The sequence below is a fragment of the Montipora foliosa genome, chromosome 12, assembly GCF_036669935.1.
Source record: "Montipora foliosa isolate CH-2021 chromosome 12, ASM3666993v2, whole genome shotgun sequence".
NCBI lineage: Eukaryota > Metazoa > Cnidaria > Anthozoa > Scleractinia > Acroporidae > Montipora > Montipora foliosa.
The window spans coordinates 26232068-26255174 of NC_090880.1; the positions used below are offsets into that span (position 1 = coordinate 26232068).

Here is a 23107-nt window from a genome sequence, read left to right on the forward strand (position 1 = left end):
ACAGGTTCATGAAGAGAAGAAATCCCTTTTGGCGCAAATAAAGCGGCTGAGCGAAGGGCGCATCACAAACACAAGGCTATCCTTGACCTTAAATATCGATGAAGTGGAAAAAAATGGGAAAGTGGTTAGTCGCAAGTGGCTGGTTCACCACGAGATCGATGCTCAAGATTCAAGCTTGAGACAATTGTCCTCGGAACTTGGTCTCCTTCCATGGATTGGTATTGCTGCTCCATTGGATGCCTCTGAACGTCAAGCTTTATCTTCAACCGGAGGGAGAATCTTTTGCTTCTTGCCACTTCCACCTGATGCTGACGCAAAAACTGGCTTTCCGGTTCACGTCCATGGCTATTTTGGCTTAACCGACAACCGACGGGGACTTAAGTGGCCGGGGTTGGATTGTCAGAATGATAACACGGCAGAATGGAATGTCAGGTTGTCAGAAAGAGTCGGAAGCCAAGCTTACGCCTCGATGTTGCTCTACCTGATTGAGAAACACACAAGAGAACCGGGTGATCCTTCATCAAATGCCAAGTTAGTGTATCTATCTTGGCCGTCTGTTCAAGAGGTACAGAGTCAATGGAAAGGGGTGCTTAACCCTATGTTCTCAATTTTGGTAAATAAGAACGTCTTTTGGACCCCTTCAGGTGGTGGCAAGTGGTCAAGACCCCAAGATGTTTTACTCGACAGAATGACAGATTCTAGTGAAATCAAAACAGCCGTTATAGAAACACTAATCCAAGCAAACGAAGAAGTTGTGACGCTACCAAATCACGTACTGAAAGCCATTGATTCCATGTCATGGTCTACACGTTCTATCACGCCTGCCTACGTAAGGAACCTCCTCAAGCAGGAACAGAAGGGGTCATGGAACATAAAGAATGTTTCAAAAGAGAAGAAGCTTTGTCTTCTAGAGTATGTTTTAATCGACAAGAACCTGCAAGAGATGCAAGGTGTCCCACTCCTTCCCCTGGCAAGTGGAGGCTTCGTAAAATTTCGCCCTCTTCAGTACAGCCGTGAGCCTCAGGCTGCTGTCTGTGTTTTATCAGCAAGGTATTCACGTTCCCTTTTCCCCAACATGGAAAGTAAATTTCTCGATGACAGTATCCATTCCCCTGCCGTACAATATTTGTCCAACGCCGCTTTTGATTTGAAGAACCGCAACGCTATGCTTCCAATACAGCTCGTGAAAATAAACCCGGACATTGCACTTAACCTCGTAAGGCAAATGCTGCCAACACAATGGTCTGGAAGCAGTCATTTGGTTTATTGGTATCCTGGTCAAAATGGGCATCCACCAGAGAACTGGCTGGCGTCTGCATGGAGATGGATCCAAAATGATTTCTCTGGCAACCTTTCGCCAGTTGAAGAGCTACCATTGATTCCTCACACTACATCCGGACAGCGTGCCATAGTGAAGCTGAGAACATCAAGTCTGGCCATCAGAGATCATGATCAAGGCGTTTCATTGCCAAGACAAATTGTGTCCTTGCTCAGAAAGCTTGGGTGTATCGTGTTGGAAAACATACCTTCTTACGTAAATCACCACACTCTACACAAGTACATTGCCTCGCCGAACCCTTATGGAGTCCTTAAAGTTTTGCAAGTCGTAGGCCAAAGTACCTGTGTTCTGAACATTTCAACGAATTGCTCCTCAGAAGAAAAACGAGCGCTTCGAGGCTTTCTGTCGTCCACGGTCCTCAGCTGTGATCAGCAAAGCCTTCTCCTCGGGTTGCCTATTTTTGACGCAGTTGATGGAAAATGTTTTCTTGCTGTTAAGAATGGATTTCAATCTCGCACAATCGCTCCATTTGGTTTTGAACTTCCAACAAATCTGCCTATACCTAACGCTTCCGGAATCATATCCGTGAAGGATATGCAGTCAAATGACTTATTACAGCGCCTTGGCGTACAACCGATGAATCCAAAAGACTTTTTGACGACAGTTGTCTTTAATGGTATAAGCAGCGGATTCTACAATCACCGTCAGGTGTCCACATTGATGTGTTGGGTTCTTCGGCAGTACAACTACATGCAAAGCCACGCTATCCTTGAATCTCTGAGAAATCTTCGGTTTGTCATCACGCAGAGTAACACATTAGTGACTCCTTGTGAAATCCTTGATCCCCAGAAGAGTATTTTGCAGCGACTGTTTGAAGGAAATAACGGCAAGTTTCCACATGACGACTTTGTGAAAGAAGACATTCTTCAGGGACTGCGGAAACTTGGAATGAGGAGTTCACCAAACTCTCAAGACATTTTGCAAGTTGCCCAAACATTGGAAAACGTAGTTGACGGTGTTGCATCGCGTAGGGCTTTAGCGCTACTAGAGTTTTTGGATCAGAATCCATACATTCTACACTCAGACAAAACCCTACTCCAAGGGCTTATGGCTAAAAGATGGGTCCGACGGAAGGAAGATCGTCCGCCCTCTTATCCCAGAATGATGCCTTGGTTCGAAGATAGAGCACGCTTCTACAGTCCTCGTGAAACAGTGAGCCAGTCTAAGGCAAACATTGTGGGAGCTACGATGCCGCTGGTTTGGAAATCCTGTAGTGAAACACTTGAAGCAGCGTTTGGTTGGAACAACGGACCTCCTCTACATCACCTTATTTCTCAGCTGCGCTCTGCATGCTCTACACCATTAGAAGCCATGTCTACCAAAGAAAAACATTGGTTTGAAGACATGTTGAAAGATATTTACCAAGAGCTATCAAAAAGCGTTGAAGATGCCACCAAGATGATTACTGGTGATTCGAGCTTTCCAGCGTGGATTTGGCACGGCAGTGGGTTTACATTTCCACACAAGATAGCTTTTTCTTGCTCCTGCAATATCAACTTCATTCCCTATCTATACGTCATTCCAGGCGATTTCGTTACCTTTCGTGCGTTTTTTGAACGTTGCGGCGTTCGGATAACGTTCAATGACTCAGACTTCCTAGATGTTCTTGTTAAGATCAAGGAAAAGCACGAGACAGGAGGTGGAACAAGAGATGTAACAGCCGACCAGAAACTATCACATGACATCCTACACTGGATCGTAAGAGGGGAAGAACCACTTGGTCCTGAGCTTCGCCAACGTCTGCTAGTTCCCATTATGACTTGGGACAAAACATTGAAGCTAGTCCTTTGCAACGAGTGCACCTTTTGTGACGCAAGTTGGTTGAGGAAAGGAGGCCATGAGCTGCCAGTCACAAATCAGTTTCCCATGATCCATGACACAATATCCCCAAAAATTGCATCTTTGCTGGGTGTTCCACCCATTAGCACGCGCATCTCATGCGCGGAGGCCCTTGGCATCGAACAAACTGGTCCTCACGAGCCAGTTACCACCAGGTTAAAAAATATTTTAAATGAGTACAAAGAAGGTGTTGGCGTTTTCAGGGAACTTGTCCAAAATGCAGATGATGCTGGGGCAACCGAAGTGCAGTTTGTCCTCGACTGGCGTAGTCACCCAACAGAAAAGCTTCTGGCCCCTGGTATGGCAGACTGTCAAGGACCCGCGCTTTTAGTGTACAACAATGCGGTTTTTTCAGATGAGGATTTGGTTAACATATCAAAGTTGGCTGGAGCAACAAAGAGAGAAGATCTCGAGAAGATAGGTCGCTTTGGACTTGGTTTCAGCTCAGTTTACCATTTCACTGATGTACCGAGTTTCATAAGTCGAAGTTATGCAGTGTTCTTTGATCCACATACAAGTCACCTCCAAGCACAAATTCAAAGTCCCTCGAAGCCTGGGATTAAGTTGAATTTCTCAGTGAATCCGAGTAATTTACTATACTTTTCTGATCAGTTTGCACCTTTCAACGGATTGTTTGGCTGTAATATCACTCTGCCAAATGTATCTGAGGAGTTCTTTTTTCAAGGAACATTGTTCAGATTTGCATTCCGAACAAAGCGAGGGGAAATCAGTGATAAGATTTACAGTAAGGAAGAAATTCACAACTTAGCGCGTTCTTTTCAAGAATCATCACCAAGCTTGCTTTTGTTTACCCAAAATGTGCGAAAAGTCACTTTTTCAGAAATAAGCAAGAACTCTGTTGGTCACGAAACGTCTCAAGTTCTTTTTGAGGTGTCGAAAGATACAGTCAGTGTTCATCAATCGGGTAAGAAATCTGAAAAAGAACCCACCTTTCTTGAATCTTGTGCGAAATGGACCAAGGCAGCCATTGAACAGAACGGTACCACAACACCTCCCAAGAGGTCAGAGATTGTGACTATTTCGTCAACGATGAATTGTAAGAGTGGAACAAAAAGGCATGAAGAAGGCACCTGGTTAGTGACGTCCAGCCTCGGAACGGGCCGTTCCTTCACTTTAGCAACAAGCGAAGAAGGTAAAAAACAGGGCCTTCTGTCTGCCTCGGGAATAGCAGGAAAGATATCCTCCAGAAGCGACGACAAGGCAGTCTCAAAACCAGCGGTCGTTCGAGGTGAACTATTTTGTTTTCTACCCCTCTCCATTCCAACCGGTTTACCTGTCCACGTAAACGGGTATTTTGCAGTCACGTCAAACCGTCGAGGAATCTGGGAAAGTACAACAGCTGAAACTGGTAGTTTCCAGCCGTTAGAGGTTCGATGGAACAGAAACCTTATGGATGATGCACTGTCCCAAGCCTACATTCAGCTCTTAGAAGAAATGGTGCTCATGCAACAGAAAGGGAAGATCGCGCTCTACCGTAGTTTTTTACTTTGGCCAAATCCGGAGACGTTAGAATCAACGGCGTGGAAAGCGCTCATCAACAGCGTTTATCAAAAAATCGCCCACTCGAATCTTCCGCTGGTGAATATGGGAGGAAAGTGGCTTCCAATTATCCATTGTATCTTTCAAGACGCGAAATTACAAAAGATTCCTAACAGTGAAACTGTCCTTTCCATGTATGATTACAAAGTAGTTCAGCTGCCTGAATTTGCAAAGAAAGGCTTCAAACAGGCTGGGTGTGATGAAATCATCCAAGAGCGAACAATGACACCAGAAATGTTTCTTAAACAGGTCTTTTTTCCCAATATCATGAATATTCCTGGCAATTTACGAGATCGCATCGTTTGTTATCTGATGGATCACTGCCTACGAGTGCATTCAAGTCTTCAAGAGGACCCTTCAGGGAAACTCTATGTCTCCTTACTCACATCAAATAGCTGTATTCCTTGTAGTCCAGATGACGAAGACTTGGCATGTCCGAAAGAGCTGATAAGTCCCAATGGTGCAGCCGCACCCTTGTTTACACCAGAGGACAAGCGATTTCCGGTTGGGACATGCTACCACACACAAGAGCGGCTTCTAATGCTTCAGAAGCTTGGAATGAAAACTGACATCCTTGACTGGGACAGTCTGCTCGAGAGAGCAAACACCGTGCAAGAGATATACAGGCTGAAAGGTGAAGAAGCTGCTCGAAAGAGAGTTAAGTGTATCGTGGAGTATTTCAATGATCATCTTCACAATCTTGGGGACCGATCAGATGAAATCATTGCAGAACTAAGGAACACTAGCTTGTTTCCCGTTCTTAAGAAACCGAAAAATTACACCATGAAATGGAGAGGGTCCGACGATCATGGAAAGGAAGTTAATATGCTCCCGGCTGAAGACTTGTATGGGAAAGAATACAAGTTCGTCGCAGGATCATCTAGTCCAGTGCTTGATGACAGTGAAAGCCTTGGCTGCGGAGGACTTAATGAGGAAACGAGAAATCTGTTTGGGTTTGATGTTCGTAAGCCAACTGTCGACGAAGTTCTTTTTCAGCTGGACCAAGCCATCGATTCTACAGTGCACTCTCCAAGTGAAGTCCAATGTTTGCAACGCGTTTGCGAAGACATATACAGCTATCTTCAAGATCTCCTTCCCATTACTGTTGGAGAGAACATCATTGAAGAATTAGCCAAACGATCCTGGATATTAATCAAAGGTAAATTTGTGTCATCCTCTTGCGTCGCTTTTACGTGGACTGGAATCGGCGAACCATTTCTTTACGAAGTTCCGACAGCGTTCGCCGAAAATTATCCCCGCCTGTTCCGTGCTACAAGAGTAAGAGACTACTTTAACACCGAGGACTTCATAGCTACTCTGTATAAGTTAATAAAAGCGAAGCAAGGAAGACCTCTTGGTGAAGATGAATTTAAGGTTACAAAATGCTTGATTGAAGAACTTTTGGATGCACCAGATGACGTTCTTCAAGAGGAAAACGGTATGATTCCACTGCCAGACGACGGCCTAGTTATGCGAGCGGCACAAGACTTGTCTATAAATGATGCACCGTGGGTGTCTTCACAAGTTGATACCCGGTATGTTCACAAGCATGTGCCCATTGATCTTGCTCACAAAATGGGAGCGGTTGACATTCGTTCGAGGAAACTGGCCAAAATATCACGCCCGATCGGACAAGAATTTGGTCAGCGAGAAGAGCTGACTGATCGCTTGAAAGGGATTTTGAAGTCGTATCCATGTGATGTAGGAATCCTTAAAGAGCTCGTTCAAAATGCTGACGATGCTGGAGCAACTGAGATACACTTCATTTATGATCCCCGAACTCATCCCACAAATCGACTTCTCAGTGAAAATTGGAAAGAGTTGCAAGGGCCTGCCCTGTGTGTGTACAACGACAAACCGTTCTCAGAAAAAGATTTGGAAGGCATCCAGAGACTAGGAATTGGAAGCAAAACAGACGATCCAACGAAGACAGGGCAGTATGGAATTGGATTTAACTCAGTTTACCACCTCACGGACTGTCCAAGTTTCATCTCCAATGGAGACACGCTGTGTATTCTTGATCCTCACTGCCGCTATGCTCCAGGAGCAACAAAGCAAAGCCCTGGGCGTCTTATTGCACCTATAGGAGAGGAAGAACGATCTGACTACAGGGACATATTTCCTTGCTATCTTCAGGATCATTTCGATTTAGCAATGTCTACAATGTTTCGACTTCCCCTGAGAAACAACAACTTGTCCAGGACATCACTAATATCAAACGAGCAAGTTTCTCATGAGCAGATAACAAGGTTCATGAATTTGTTCACTATTGAAGCTAAAGAAATACTTCTGTTCTTAAACCATTTGACGAAAATCACCTTGTCCAAGATTGAAGAGGGTAAGCTAAAACAGTTATATTCCGTCTCTGCAGAGATATCAGAAGCAGATTTTGAGCGTCGGAAGCAGCTTTCAGATCACCTCAAACGCTCCAAGGCATTTCAAACGAATGAAATTGAATGGTTTGGAATTACATACCCACTACTAATTCAAGACACCCTTAGAAAGGAGAAATGGCTCATTCATCAATGCATTGGTCTGAAGCCCAGTGAGACAACAGAGGAAGTACCGAATGGGCGTCCTTACGGTTTGCTACCTCGAGGAGGCATTGCTGCTAAGGTTTTTGAGCAGTCATCAGTGAAGTCCAATGTCGTGTTGAAATCACAACATAAAGCCTATTGTTTCTTGCCTTTACCGTTAAATACTGGTCTTCCTGTTCATGTGAACGGTCATTTTTACCTTGATTCTGCAAGAAGAAACCTGTGGCACGATGAAAAAAATGAAGGATTCGGGAGCCAATGGAACAACTTCTTGAAAACGAAGGTTTTGGCTGAAGCCTACGTTTCGCTGTTGTTGACGGCCAGAGAATTTGTACCTGGGTCAGAAATTGCTGTAGAGGATCGCTTCTCCAAAACATACCAGATCTATGAAAGGTTGCGATGGTACCATGGTCTCTTTCCACGTTTAGCATCAGTCGATAATCATTGGGCCATTCTGGCTTCATCACTGTTTTGCGCGATTTGTCGTCAAGATGACAGTTTACTACCCCTGGTAAAGAAAGTCACTGTGAAAGTGCCTTGTACAAGAACAGAGGAAGTTGAAAGTAAAGAGTCGAGTCAGTGTTTCTGGCTACCTCCCTCAGAGGGATTTTTTAACACAATGTCCAGTAGTAGCCTCTCAGATCAAAAGTGTTGCGACACACTGTTGCGAATTGGCTTCAAGCTCCTATATTCCTCCCAAAGACTCTTTGAAGACTTCAAGGAAGCAGGCACCAGTGTGAGGCAGATTACTCCTGAAGCAGTCATCCAGTTTTTGAAAGAAGGTTCAGTGAATATCGGTACACTGCCCTGTCCTGTTGAAGAGACAGAACTAGGCTCAGCGGTAGCTGTTCTCTCCATGTTGAGTTACTGCATGAAGACTCCTCAATTTGCAACAGATATTTCTGGATTACCTCTCTTACTAACTGAGGATGGATTTCTCAGGCGTTTTCAAGAAGCTAACCCAGTGTTTCTGACTCGTTTTTTTAAATTGGTACCAACAAAGAGTTCATTGTTCATCCATCATACAATCGTTTCGCCTTTTTTGGACATCGAGAAGAAAATACTTGCCACCAATCAACGTGTGCTCAGAAAATTTGACATTTCCGCTTTAACATCGCTCTTACCAGATAGTGAAAACGACAGTTGGTATGAGACGAACAACCTTATTCTATGGGATGAGAAGAAAGGCCCGTCCAAAGATTGGTTACAGCTACTTTGGGAGTTTATTTTCAAAGTTCATGGAAAGGATCCGAACAACTTTTCCCTAAACCCTTTGGGCCAGTGGCCAGTAATACCGACTTCTTCGGGATTCCTAAGTCCAGTTTCTAAAGGTAAAGTCATTCTTGACCTGACTACATCAGAGGATTGGTCATCTGGCCAAAGAAACGTTGTCGAGTTGTTACGTAAACTCGAATGCCATGAAGTTGATGCCAAGCTCATTAGTCGCGATGGAAAACGGGATGTCTCCCCCATACTCAGACCATGCCTTTCTCACCCTAACTCTTCACAAGATGTACTGAAAGTACTCGACCACATGATGAAACAAGGAAGTATCTCCGGCAAACTTTCTGAAGATGAAATGATCTCTATTCTGCAGTTTCTTCAAGAAGATGTCATTTCTGTAAAAGCCAACGTGACGTCATCTTCAACTATGAAACGATTACCATTCTTCAAGACTTTTCGTGGAACTTTTGTCAGTCTCGAGAACGTGTCATCAATTTATGTGGTACCAACTGGTTTACCCAATGAGGAGTCCGAAGTATGGATGACTGGAAACGAATGTGTGTTCCTGGCACCCCAACCAAAGCTTGACCGTTTGTACCGAGAGGTTTTGGGAGCAGGAAATAGGACACACTTAGATTGTTACTTGAACTTCATTTTTCCAAAGTTCCCTGATCTAAACCAAACAACGCGAATGCTGCACCTCGAATACGTTAGGCGAAAATTGCTGCCATCTTGCTTGGACAAAAATCAACGCTCGAGAGTTATAGATTCTTTGCGAACTTTGGCTTTTATTCCAGATACCTCTGGGACACCACGCATGGCCTCGTATTTTTGTGACCCAGGGGTGAAAGTGTATGCAGTGATGTTACCCCCAGAATCGAAGCCACCAAAGCCCTTTACCGAGGATTCTGGCTGGTTAGGTCTTCTTCGTGAAATTGGGCTAAAACGAGAAGTGAGCAAAGATCAATTCAAAGCGTTTGCTAACAATGTGGCCACACAAGCAGAACGTATGAGCAAGTCAAGTCGTCCTGGCTTGGAGAAAAAGTCTGAGGTGCTAGTGAAACACCTGTTTAACGACACCTCCCTACATCATGAAAACTATCTATCTGATCTCTCTACAATCAAGTTCGTGGCTTCTCAAAAGGCAACCGATGAGCTAATTCACGTTCACAAGCAGCATTTGATTGAGAGTGGAAACCAGTATCAACTTCCTCCGTTCGTTCATTTTAAGGATTCAGTCCCCCACAGTTACGAGAGGCTTGTATGGACATCCGCGTCGCTTCTTCCATCGTGGGCCACCCCAGAGTCTCCAAAGTTAGCAATGCTTCAGTTTCTGGAGAAGCCTTCCCTGGATCAAGTCGTTGAAAATGTAAAAAATATCTCAAGGATTGTATCTAAGCGCGCAGATCGAGAACAGCCAGAGCCCAAACGCCGTCTGTTGAGGCAAATTATGATACAAGTTTACACATTTCTAACACAGATGAGTAATTGTCGGAGTAATGATTCGTTTGATTCCTGTTCTCAAACATGTACCACGATCGAAAGTCTTCTTTCTTCCGTTGCTTGCATTCTTGTCGAAGATGGGCGTGTTTTTGTCCGTTGTGATCAGTTGGCCTATCGTCTCAAAGGAGAGCTGCCACCTTACTTGTACATAGTTCCGCGAGAATATGGACAATTCGAGCACTTGTTCAAACGACTTGGGGCAATGGAAAACGCCACACCTGTACAATTTGCCAAACTTCTCAGTCGTCTAAAAGAGTCAATCGGAGAGGAGAAGATGCACGTTAATGAGCTGACTGCCGCAAAGCAAGCAGTATATGGGCTATTTTACACTTTGCACGCTTTAAAGGACAAACGTAAAGATGAAGAAACAGGTTGTGAAGACAATCCTTTAGCAGGATTTCGTACCCTTTATCTTCCAAGCAGGGAGAAACGCCTTCACTATTCTAGTGAACTTTTGCTCTTTGACTGCCCGCGTTACAAGTCCCGCATTGCGCACACTACTTACAATTTTTTTGATCCTCTGGGCAAAGAACTGGCGTTTGCGACACCAGAGCAACTTGTTGATCTTTTGCCAGTTCATTTGCGACCCAAAATGTTGGCGTCTCTCGTGAGGGAAGAACTTCATGAAGAGTGTAAAGAAAAGAAGTGCCGCGCCGATATTGAAAGTAAATGCCAAGCGACAGAACGTCTCAGGCAGGTCGTATTTTCTCCTCAGCTTGTGGAGGGAATCCTGAGAATCCTCAAGTATCAGTTTGAGAAGGCTAAGTTAACAGATGAAGTTCGCGACAATGTTCGCAGCTTTCAAAAGGAACTACGCATGAGTTGCATGGAAACGTTATCCACAGAACTAATTGAGAATGAATCGAATACACCTATACCTGACAGCAAAACGTCAGATGTTGAGTGTTTTGTGGGAAAGGAGGATGGCAGGAAGCACATATTTATCAAGCACGGAATTCACACAAGCAACATTCGAAGAATTCTCTGCCAAGAGATAAACCAACTGACAGGGTGTTACATCGATAAAGACAGCTGGTTGCATCTGTCAGCCATTCTCGAGTGCATGAATCCGCAGGAAATACCATCCATTCTCGACAGTGCTGGTGTGGCAGAAGATGTAGAAGCTGATGGCCCTCACGAGCGTGAACCTGAGCCTGGTGCAGAATATCCCGAAGAGCTTCAAGACCTTCTGGTTCAGTTCGACGATTTTTATTTTCGGCGCGGCGAGTTTGTTGCATATGAGACGGAAGACTCTACCGATGAAGAACCCAAGTACATCTACGCAAAGATTCTTTATCGTATTCAAGCACCGCAGCCTGCCAAACAAAAGAAGGACAGGAAAAAGAGGAAAAAGGGAGGAGAGAGCAAGTATCTTAGCAGATACATGATAGACATAGGGAACCAAAAGAAAGAGGTGGACGTGTTGGACCTATACAAGATCAAACGGCCGCAAAAAGATAACGAACAAGAAAATGCATCAGAAGACGAGCCTGTCTCAGAGTCAGTGCAGCTTGTGCCATACGAAGGAAAAGCTGGAGAAAACGGAAAAACGAAAGCAGGACCGTCCACAGCTTCTTCTCAAGGAGCTACAGCCGAACCTCCCAAGCCCACAACGCTGGACAAAGCTTTAGAAGAAGTGCGTAAGGCATTGGCTGAAATTTGGAAACTTCCAGAGGACAAAAGAAAGAAGGCCGTGAGACGACTCTACCTTCGTTGGCACCCAGACAAGAACATGGACATGCAAGACGTTGCGAATGAGGTCATGAAGTTCATTCAAAACGAGCTAGACAGGCTATCTAAAGGTGGATCGGCAGCGGGGCATAGACAAGACTTTAACAGAGGGCGGCCAGATTTCTCCGATTTCTCCGATTTCTTTACGCGCTGGAATCAAAGAGCTCGCCGACAGCGCTCGAGCTACGAGAATTTCCGTCGCCATAATACGAGATTCACCGGTTTTGCGTCATCCTCCAGAAGACGTTACCAGGCTCCCAACACACGCCTCGCTAAGATTTGGATGAGTCAAAGCAGAGAGGACCTTCGTTCCGTCAAACATCTCTTGACTGCCCGAGATCCGCTGTACTACCTGGTCTGTTTCCAATGTCATCAAGTAGCGGAAAAGGCCCTCAAGGCATCGCTGTATGCACTCTCAGGAGTCGCCGACAGTCAGTTGTGTAGTCACGACTTGATGAAATTAGCTGGTGACCTCTCCCAGCTGCCTGGAGCCCCTAACGTGACGTCAGTGGTTGCCCGGTTGTCCAGCTACTATGACGAGACACGGTATCCAAACAGTCACATGCCAGCTAGAGCACCAAAGGACGCGTTCCAGGATTCCCAGCAGGCCCAAGAAGCGTTCAAATTGGCCGCTGACCTTTTAACTAGGCTTGAAAGCTTGGGACTCTAACACATAGAGCTACCTTGTAATTACCATAGAGGAAGAAACGCTTGCATCTACAAGGAAAACTTAAGTATCCTCGTTTTTTTGAAAACGGTAGCTAACCTTCGCGAGTACATTCGTTTAACTTAAAAACGGAAAACTTTTCGGGAACCACATACCTCTTTGTATCGTCAAACCCAAATGGGTTCAAGGTATGAAATTTCACAATTCTTTTTTATTTTAATCGAACACGTGGGAAATCAGCTTTTCAGGAAAAGAGGATTGTAGTTTTATAGGCTTTCCGGACCTGTTATGTTTTCAGTTTTCGTTAAATCTGCAAAGCAGGCCTTTGAAATTCTCCAAATGGCTTTGTGAAATAACCGACTTTACACGATCGTAACCGTGTATGCTGCGGCGAAATTCCATTTTACAAGTTCTGTCGGAACTAGTTTCCCTCAATATATTTTTTTTAGCGTCATTTTATTCCAACCAAAATTTTATCTCTAGGTTAATATAACAGTTTTGTAATTTTCACCACATTGTTCTTAAAGCAATCTCGCAGTTTTGTTTGAATTACTGTTATATCTTAAAACCGGAAAACAAACGTGAACGTTGCAAAAGTTACATTGGGTTTTTGAAAGCATACTTTGTATTACGTGGGTCCTTTTTTGGAAAAAGCAAATTCGAAGTACAGCACTGAAAATGGCGGATCGATCGAAATTACGTTCCGATATGTATTCGAGTAATTTTACAGCACTTGACCACTTTTACATTTTTATGTCAAAATAAACTGTTACACTCAGGTTTTGAGGTTCTGTTGTAGTTTAGAAAGCCAGGAAACTTGCTGGGTTGTAGGTCGCGGTTTCTCGTTTCACTCAGTTTAACTCAATAAGCATTGGTTTTTGAAACGAGGGAGAAGTGAAAAACCTCTCGGAGCAGAGTAGAGAACCAAGAAAGTGAACCCGCATGTGACGCTGAATCTGGGAATTAAACCCGGGTCATATTGGTAAGAGGTGAGTGATCTCACAACTGCGCCAGCCCTGCTCCTTATTTGGCATACACCTTATTTGCGAAGATTTGGGAGGCGGGGTGACCTCATGGGTTAGTGCGCTCGACTGCGGATCGTGTGGTCCGGGTTCGGGTCCTGGCCAGGGACATTGTGTTGTGTTCTTGGGCAAGACACTTTACTCTCACAGTGCCTCTCTCAACCCAGGTGTATAAATGGGTACCGGCGAATCTAATGCCGGGGGTTACCCTGCGGTGGACTGGCATCCCATCCAAGGGGGAGTAGAAATACTCCTAGTCGCTTCATGCTATAGAAACCGGAGATAAGCGCCGGCCTGATGGGCCTTCTAGGCTCGTAGCAGACTTTACCTTTACCTTATTTGCGAAGATGGGGAATTTCGAGATGAGTATAGGAAATCATATAAACTCGAGAGCATTTCGTGATTTATGGGCGCGAGTGATGTTTTGAAAGTTCTCCAAATTGCACGAGACGAAGGTCAGTGCGATTTCAAAACATCACGAGTGACCATAAATCACGGAATGCACGATCAAGTTCATACGATTTTTTATTTATTATATACTCAAGTGCTAGTTTCCATAGCAACTTCCGTATTGCACTCTGTAACCTCCTCCTATTTATGCATTCGTCATGGACCAATAAGAAACGCGATGTTTTGTTGAATATATAATAAGTAAAGGTTTGTGGGCTGAAAGAATATTCGGTTGAAACAGTAAAATAACGAAGTGATAAAAAAAGTTACAACATGTTAATCATACTTTAAGTGAAACTGGATGAAGGAAATACAGCTACAAAATACTACAAATACTTACATTGTTACGGACACCGGAACTGAAAAGATTGAAAAAAGATAAGCAGACCGCTAGATAGCAAAAAACTGTTAGATTAAACGAATGTCGGTCGGGTCGTTTCGCCCACGATCAGTTCGCCTACGTTTGCCTACGTCTCTGGCCCTGTCTTCTACTTTGATTACCATTAATTTAAAACGTTTGATGCAATCTAGCAAGCCGAAACCGAGATTGTAGACAAAGGCATAAAATTTTTTTGCACTAACACGAGCGCACACAACCAAAAGATGAAAATGTCACTCTGCAATCACTTACATCTTAAGTTAAGGCTGACTGGATTCGAGTTGCCAAGTCTTCGCTTCGATAATCCAACATGGCGGCATTCTTGTTCTTCGTGTTGTTTGATAGTGTGCCTCATGAAATTTTGTTGTCACGGTTAAATTCTGCGTACAACTATACTTAACAGCAGGGGCAGCTGTACAAGTGTTTAATTAATATGTTGTCCTTCGTGCCACAGTGATGATCATCAAACATCTGCTTGCCCTTACATCTCCGGCGTCTCGAGTCAAGTTCTTTAACGTACTTCTGTCATTGCTAGTCCTAGTTTGCTCATATTTTGTACTCACTGATTGCTCAACTGACCTCTTTAGAACTTATGAGAACTTGATTGTAACATTTGAGATATTTGGGTTGCTCCCGTAGGCAATTATCCCGACGTTAATTCTTTGCACTTGCATAATTAACCGCGCACCGGTGGCTCAGTTGGTTGAGCATCGGGCTGTCATGCGGGAGGTCGTGAGTTCGACTCCGGCCGGACCAACACTCAGGAGAATGTGCTGCCTTTGTAATTACATCTGCAAATGGTTAGACTTTCAAGTCTTCTCGGATAACGACTGTAAACCGGAGGTCCCGTCTCATAACCCTTGTTGGAAATTAAATAGTATGGGACGTTAAAGAACCCACTCACTGTTCGATAAGAGTAGGGGACGTAGTCCCCGGTGTTGTGGTCTAACCTAAGCTGGACGGGGGCATCTTTCACTTCCATAAAAATTAATTGTAAACTGCGTAACAAGCAGTCTGGCTAAAGTCCCCCACAAAAGTATTGTAAAATTAGTCCTGAAAAGCCCCGAGGGGAGAGACTAATAGCAAATCATTGTATGAATCATTGAACATCATTGTTACACAGCCGGATAAAACAACCTAATGTTTTCAGTAGACCCAAAACCGAGGAATTAAAGTCCATCCATCATGTTTTCACCTCAACCCGTCACAGGTCCGCTACTTCAAACGTCCATGACTCCAACATGTCCACACCCCTATACCTCCACAACACCACGGGCCCACATGTCCACGCGTCGACATATCCACAGGCCCACAGGTCCACAGCGTGTATTGTCCACACATCCATAGGTCCACAGGGCCACATGTCCACAGGTTCAGATATCCCCACGTCCACAGGTCCACATCTACAGGCCCACACATACTTCGAACACCACCGATTTGTGGAATGGGCCCGAATTATTGATTGACTGCCCCACTCACTTCAGTTAAACATTTTGATGAAATTCCTTTCCCACGGTATGAGCAGTAGCTAGCTTTCACCGTCAAGGTGTACCGGAACAACCACAACAATGGAAAGATACGTTTTCAAAATCATGATTTCCGGGGGAAAATGGATAAAATTGTTCTTGTCCAGGGAAGAGGTTGCAAGTGCAACCATGGACTCTCTGTCCACACGTCCACAGGTCACAGTCCACGAGTACTCTTCTTAGTTGACAATTCTACATCTCTCTCGCCCTTTGGATTATTCAAAGCCCCTTTCCTACTTGTTCTCTATATCCTTTTATTCGATAAATATCAAAACTGATGATTCATTTACGTCGATAACAATAACCACTATTTACTGATTGTGGGATTTTAATGGCCCACTGCTCAAAAACATCATTGAATTTTGATCGTTCAAATTCGGTAACGTATCAGAGGAGGAATGAATAGTATCCCATAATGTATACCGTTTCCTTTTATAGCCAAAAAACTTATGTATTTTTTAAGAAATTACGGTCTTTGAAACCAAACGTTTTTCCAAGAAGCTTGAAAAAATCTTCAGTTTTCGAGGGTTGTTGGAATTATACCCCACAACAGCAATCGATTGGTAAATTAAACTCTTGACAAAAAAATAGACATGAGACAGTTTGCAGAGGTCCTGAAAGCATTGTTTATTACTTTAAAGAGCTTTGAATTGGCTTGGCATTTGGATTATTCACGATATTTTGGACTGGTGTACCATAGAACGCGTATTTGATATGTTACCGAATTTGAACGATGAAATTTGAACAGAGGCACATTATTAAAATCCCACAATCATTGAATAGTGATTATTTTAATCGACGTAAACGAATCATCAATTTTATGATATTTTCGAATTAAAAGGATATTGAGAACAAGTGGCAACCAGGCTTTGAATAATCCAAAGAGAGAGAGAGAGAGAATTGTCAACTAAGAAGAGTATTTGTGGATATGTGGACTTGTGGATGTGTGGGCCTGTGGACCCGGGGCGATGTGGATGTGTGGACCTGCAGATGTGCACATGTGACCTGTGGACGTTTGGACGGGGGACATCTGGACCTGTGGCCGGCCCTGGTGACCTATGGATGTTCGGACAATACACGCTGTGGACCTGTAGACATTTGGACAGTGGACCTGTGGAGATGTGAATATGTGGGCCTGTGGACGCGTGGGCATGTGGGCCTGTGGAGGTATAGAGGTGTGGACATGTTGGAGTGTAGACTTGTGGAGGTTTGAAGTAGTGGACTGGTTGAGATGAAAACATGATGTATGGATGTTAATTCCTCGGTTTTGGGTCTACAGAAAACATTAGGTTGCTTTATCCGGCTTTGTCACAATGATGTTTTTCATTATGCAAGTGCACAGAATTAACGTAGGGATAATTGGATGACGTAAACTGTGATCCTTTACCTACAGAAGCAACCGATATTTGGTAAGAGTTGGGATTGTTGCACGGATGACAAATCTAAGGACGCTTTTCATTTGATAGAACTGACCGGGCATTTGGAAGGACTATCTCTACAAAGTCTTCAAATCAACATATGATACATACTCCTCGAAAAGAATACGAGGGATTATTAAATTGTTGCATTTTCTTTGCAAACGGGTGGGTATGGGCGGCCAGTTCTGACAAAAGGAAAGCGCCCTTATACTCTTCTTTTTACTCCAATGAAGCGCAAGAGATTTTCCTACATTTTATCCGTAATTTGCCACTCCTAATCTCATTTCATGGGCATTTGGTTGCTAGCTTTGGACAACTATGGTGATGTTCTCACTATTTTCTTAGCGGTTGCATCAGTGGAATCCGACTTTTCTGTTTCCTTTCAGGTTTCCGATTCTGGATTTTTCATACCCCTTTTGACCGGTATGCCACAGCGATCGACGGTAGGAAGAAACGAAAGCGTTGTTTAAAATTTAACCTTTAAAGTTAACTTAAAAGCGTAGAAATTAAAGAAATTACCAGAATACAAAAATGACGTAGTTCCGGCAATTCTGAGAATGACAATAAGTTTTCCATGAATCTGTTTCTTCTTCCGGTTTAATTGTTTCCCTTTTTTCCCGCGATGTGATTGGCCAATTTTCTTAGAGTCCGCCCAAACTTGCTATCTTCACTTTTCCTCCTTGCCTCGGAATTCCAAGGCTATTTAGGCGATTTTTGAGGATTTAAAGCTGAAATTTCCGTGGAAAAGAGTGAAATGAACTGCAAGAAAGGATACAGGACTACATAAAAACAAAGGTACGTGTGGTGTTGTTTTATTCTTCACAGTAGGCCGGGCTTGAATCCTGAATTTCCCGCCGGGTTGCCTTGTGTTTTATGATTCCAAGAATGTCAAGTCTCCCGATTGGTTCCTAAGCGGTAACATTGTTGAAACCTTAGCTGGAAATTGAATTTTCTTTAAAATGGTTCTTAAATCATGCAAAAATTTTGATATATATGTCAGCCACGATAAAGAAAGCACAAGAAGTTTATGAGCAGTCTGATTCATTTCTACTGTCCTCGGCTGTATAGGGCCCACGATATGCAGAGCTTCCGTCAATTGTTATAACATCTTACCGAATGTAATAACCTTATGTAACCAAGGAAGCAAACGCCTTTTAAAGCAAAAGCGGAATATGTGGAAGTGATTATGCAATCACCAAAATCCAGTCTAAGGCAAATGCTGATGAACTCTTCTCAAAGCAACTTGCATAAACAAAACTTCCCAGCTTGGCGTTAAATGAATCCGGTACGAGATAAAAAAAAAATGGAAGTTTTGCCGTAAACTAACAGAGCTAGAGTAGGAGTTCGCTGGAGGTGTTCGCTGTATAGTAGTTCCAACGATTTCCATTTGGCTGACTTGAAGATGGCTGCATGTGAAGTGAACCTGAAAGAATCTGAAAGTTCCAATCCTAACGGAGACTCGATGAGCTCATTTCTAAGGAAAATTTTCCTTAGAGTCTCTTGGCCGAGACGAAACGTCGCGTCAGACTAGCCACGAACATTTCACAAGTATTTGACAATAGTTTTGCTTTTGTATAAATTTTCCTTTTGAAGAATTAATCCGAAGTCTGTTCGCCCTAAATTTATGAAGCACCGTAAAATTGAGATTCACGAGTGTCGAGCTGTCCATGAAGCCCAGTTCCTTGGAGAAGTCAAAATCCAGTGTTTCTACATAATTCTTACATCTGTCGTTACCAAATAAATCCACGCCTCTTTCTCTAAAGAATTCCTGCCTGGGAAAAAACAAAGAGCAATGAATTACCTGTATCCAACACTGTTCCAACAACGCCTTAGTACTAATAACTTGATAGGACGACTGATTTCAGATTATAACATATGAAGTTGTTGCAACTTAGATAAACGGGTTAACCAACCAAGTAAGGTCATTCTTTTTTCTTCTTTAGTGGTCTTCGTATGCATCTGCCCTTAGAATATTCAGAATTTCATGTTTCACTAAGAAGACGCTCTACTGATATAAGTCGTCGTGTAATGACTGCACATGATGGCATCTTCCAGACTTAAAGGTTTGTACTTCTTCTTGATTCATTGAGTGATCAACTTTGTTGCTTGTTGTTCCAAAGAAACGTTTTAACTGAAATATTGCATCGGATTAACCTGAGAACAAACCGACACAGTTACGTAATACAACTTAACAACAACTGGGTTTATCACATCGGAAGATATACAACTCCTGACCGCCAAACAAGTACGCTGCAAGCGCAATTCTTCGTTTACAGATGTTACAGCCGACGCATTAATTTACAACCGCATTAGTTTTCATCCCAATAAAGCTTTGAGAGCTGACAATTTCTGAAAGAAACACTCTATTCAGAAAAAAAATCGGCATTTCAATTTCCATGCACGAAATTTGTTCGACGAATGCCACGAATACAAACTAACTAAAAAAAACTTTCGTATGAAAATCAATTTTGATTCATATTAGAACTTACAACAATCGTAAAGGTTTCGCTTGTCAGTAGGGTCACTTTTAGGGTGTAGTCGACTCGGAAATGGCCTGTATCCCATCCACAAAGTTAATAACAATTCCGAATCCCTCCTAATTAAGTGCGTCTGTTGTTATAATTTGCGAGGTACATTTACGATCTCACCACCAGGATAATATGCCTTTTTGCAAGTACGGCGGTGTTTGAGATCGTTGGAGAAAGAAAGCAAATCATACAAAAATTATATGAAGGCATTCTTGAGTTTCAGATAAAAAAGACACAAAACAAACTGCATGCCAAAACGTTTTATGAATTGCAATGATTATTACGTTGGAACGCAATACCTCACTAGTGTATGAGCGGAGCTTGGTGGAGCACCATGGTTAAGAAATAGAGAGTAACCCATCGATTTGAGAAATTTTGGTTTGGTTATGACTTCATTGTCCGACCGTCCGTCCGTACGTTCAACTTTTCATGTAAAGCAATACGCGAAATGTCGTGCTGTTGGAACCCGCGTTGATGCATGGGCTGGAACCTCGCGTTTTTTCGGTGGGAGGTTGCATGGTCAGTGTACTGCATTTGACACGCGTTTTAATAAAACAAACAAAAATTTTGAAGACAGACAAAAAAACAAGCTAAGTATTTTTTTTTTAATAAGTAGAACAGCGAGGAAAGAAGAGAGGGAGAAAAGGAATAAAAGACAAATTAGCAGGCGACGAGTAAGCGATGCTCAGCTAAAGAGAGCGACTGAGAGCATGAGAAAACAGGTGGAATATCAGTGATAAACAACGAGAGATAGAGAGCAAGAAAGAGCCCAAATAAACAGACAAAATTATATTAACGAACAGCGGAAGATAGAGCAAGCAGGAGTACAAAATAAGGCGGAATAATGGTGACGAAAAACGGCGAAAAGAGGAAGAAAGAGCACGGGAAAATGGACTAATTCATAATAATAATGAGCATGTCGGAACGGTCGTATGATAAGCAGACTTGCTATAAAATTATCTGAAAAAACACGTAACTAAATAATACCTGAGAAAATCCGCTTTTACGCCTACCTAAATACACATATATATATTAAAAGTATGTTTATTCCATATAAAACTGTTTGAAAGGTTGTATTTAAAGACAGAAACAGGAACCTGTCCAAAGCAACGCCAGCAGCAATCAAACGTTCCGAAGGATTTTAGACCACTCCATGTAGTATTCAACTCTTCTTTTACTATTAATCGGTGTATGTTCCTTGAAGCTGTGTACTGTTGCTTGAATTCAACCAGTCCTCATCAACGTGACGCTAATAACTTTATTTTAATGTCGATCGACATAAGGAATACTTACTTGGATTTCAGTTTATATAAAGTTCATTTGAAGCAGTTACAATCTACGCAAGATACAATTAGATTACAAATTACCTGTCTGCGCCTTGGGTAAATCTTTATCATAGTACCGCATGTTTGTATTTGCATTATTTGCTTTTGTTTTAGTTGAACTAGATCACGGTCCTTTTGTGTGCAATGTTTAATGCTCTAAATGGACTCTCAACGCCATTTTTGAACGTCTATAGTACAATATAATTGGACGCCTCCAGAAGAAACCTGGTGTTCCCGTTTGAAAGCAGCACTTTCAAGCCAAAATCCAAGTCAAAGGGAAACTCGTGATTATTCCGGCTCGTTCATGTCGTATGTGGGTGAAGCATCTGAAAGGTCTATGTCACGTTATTTTAGGGTTTTTAGGGGAAATCTTTAGTTAATCACGAGTTTAAAACTTGAAAATGGTAATGTGGAATTCCTTTACTGATAAAACTATCGTTACATCACAAACAAGATGATTCTGAGCAAAAACGACCTTTATCAAGGCGATTCGCCATAAAATTGAAAAAAGTCGGGCCGACCTTTTTCAAGATTACCCAAATGCAATCCTTTTCAATCTTGTCCATTTGTGTCCATCCATGCCTCTCTTTCTTTTCGCTTTATTTCCTTTATGTTGTTCAACAGCTTTAAGTTTCATTCTCCTTTTTGGGCATTGTGGGTTTTATGAATTAGGTCATTTTGCGTGACATATCCCCGTTAATAGTAAATTGGAGAATTAAATATAGAGAATGAAACCGCTCACATTGTCATCAAGACCTCAAATTTGGTGATTTCACGACATTGGTTAGGCAGCGTACCGCACAAATATTTGCTAAAATGCGTGCCGCACGTGCAGCACGGTTATTTTTCCTCTTTAAATCAATGATGTTATTGTTTTGTGGAGTTGGCGTTGCCGTTGCCGTTGCCGTTGCCTTTGCGGCAGACGTTGTCGTCTCCATTCACCGTTTACTGAAACCTGTGAACGATAGATTTAATATCGATACTGTTTAACTACTTTCAGTATTTTGTTACAGAAGTCAGTCTGGAGAATTTTGTGTTATTTTAAGGTTAGCCTTTTCGGAAAACCAAATTTCGACCGCGCACCGGTGGCTCAGTTGGTTGAGCACCGGGCTGTCACGCGGGAGGTCGTGAGTTCAACCCCGGCCGGACCAACACTCAGGGTCTTTAAATAACTGAGGAGAGAGTGCTGCCTTTGCAAATGGTTAGACTCTCTAGTCTTCTCGGATAAGGACGATAAACCGTAGGCCCCGTCTCACAACCCTTCAATGTTCATCATCGTGTGGGACGAAAAAGAACCCACACACTTGTCTCTAAGAGTAGGGCACGTAGTTTCCCGGTGTTGTGGTCTGTCTTCTGTTGTGTATCATGGTTGAGAGGGTAAAAAGGGGGCCACAGTAATTGGCGCAAGCTGTTGTGGCGCTCTGTCAGCTTGACTGGCAAAGTTAAATAGATAAATAAATGCAAAGCTAAAACTAGTCGTGTTCTTTTTTTTTTGTTGATCAAAGGGAAGTCGTATGGTCAGAGGCGACCACCATTGACGCATATTTTAAAAAGCATTCTTGAGCGATATCCAGATGGAGGACAGATTTTGAAGGTACATTGTAGTGTCAACAAAGCTAATCCCCAATATCTTCAAGTGAAGTGACGGTTTTTTCATCCTAACCCACAATTATCCCATTTATCTGGGTTCAGATTTAATTTCGTTTCAGAATATGTTACGCTTTGTGAATTCACTGGTTCATGGCTCATTGAACCATTTTTCCGAGGGTTTTTCTCTTGCTAGTTTATTAACTGAACAAGAACCAAACTTTGAGGGCAAAGGTTGGCTTTCCTTTTCTCTTGACTAAACACCAATTTGGAACTCTCTCATCTGCCGTGATAAGCTTTGCGCAAAATTATATCCCTATGGTTAATAAGCCTGCCAATTTCTCGGTTGGCCGTCTTTGTCAGGTTTCTTGGGCTCTTGTCCTGGGCTGGCAAGTAAGAGTGACTCTATAGGCGGTTTGCAACCAATCCTTAAGGTGCTGCTACACTGTGCAAGTTTTCATGCAACTTGTTT

General features: G+C 42.9%; 2 protein-coding genes and 1 long non-coding RNA gene across 4 annotated transcripts in view; all 3 read left to right on the forward strand.

Annotated features, from left to right (window-relative positions):
- The window catches only part of LOC137978617 (sacsin-like), a 30812-nt gene extending 17651 nt beyond the window's left edge, over positions 1 to 13161 (forward strand). For both annotated transcript variants that reach the window (XM_068825615.1, XM_068825616.1), the window contains exon 5: positions 1 to 13161. This exon is cut by the window's left edge and continues 403 nt beyond it. In XM_068825615.1, coding sequence (XP_068681716.1) covers positions 1 to 12403 — 12403 coding nt within the window. In that variant the 3' untranslated portion in view covers positions 12404 to 13161.
- The window catches only part of LOC137978622 (tetratricopeptide repeat protein 7B-like), a 147155-nt gene that overhangs the window by 92797 nt on the left and 31251 nt on the right, over positions 1 to 23107 (forward strand). The window lies entirely within an intron of this gene.
- On the forward strand, positions 17854 to 22597 carry LOC137978646 (uncharacterized). The gene is made up of 3 exons (XR_011118206.1): positions 17854 to 17990; positions 19139 to 19258; positions 22554 to 22597. It is a non-coding gene; the product is annotated as an uncharacterized lncRNA (long non-coding RNA).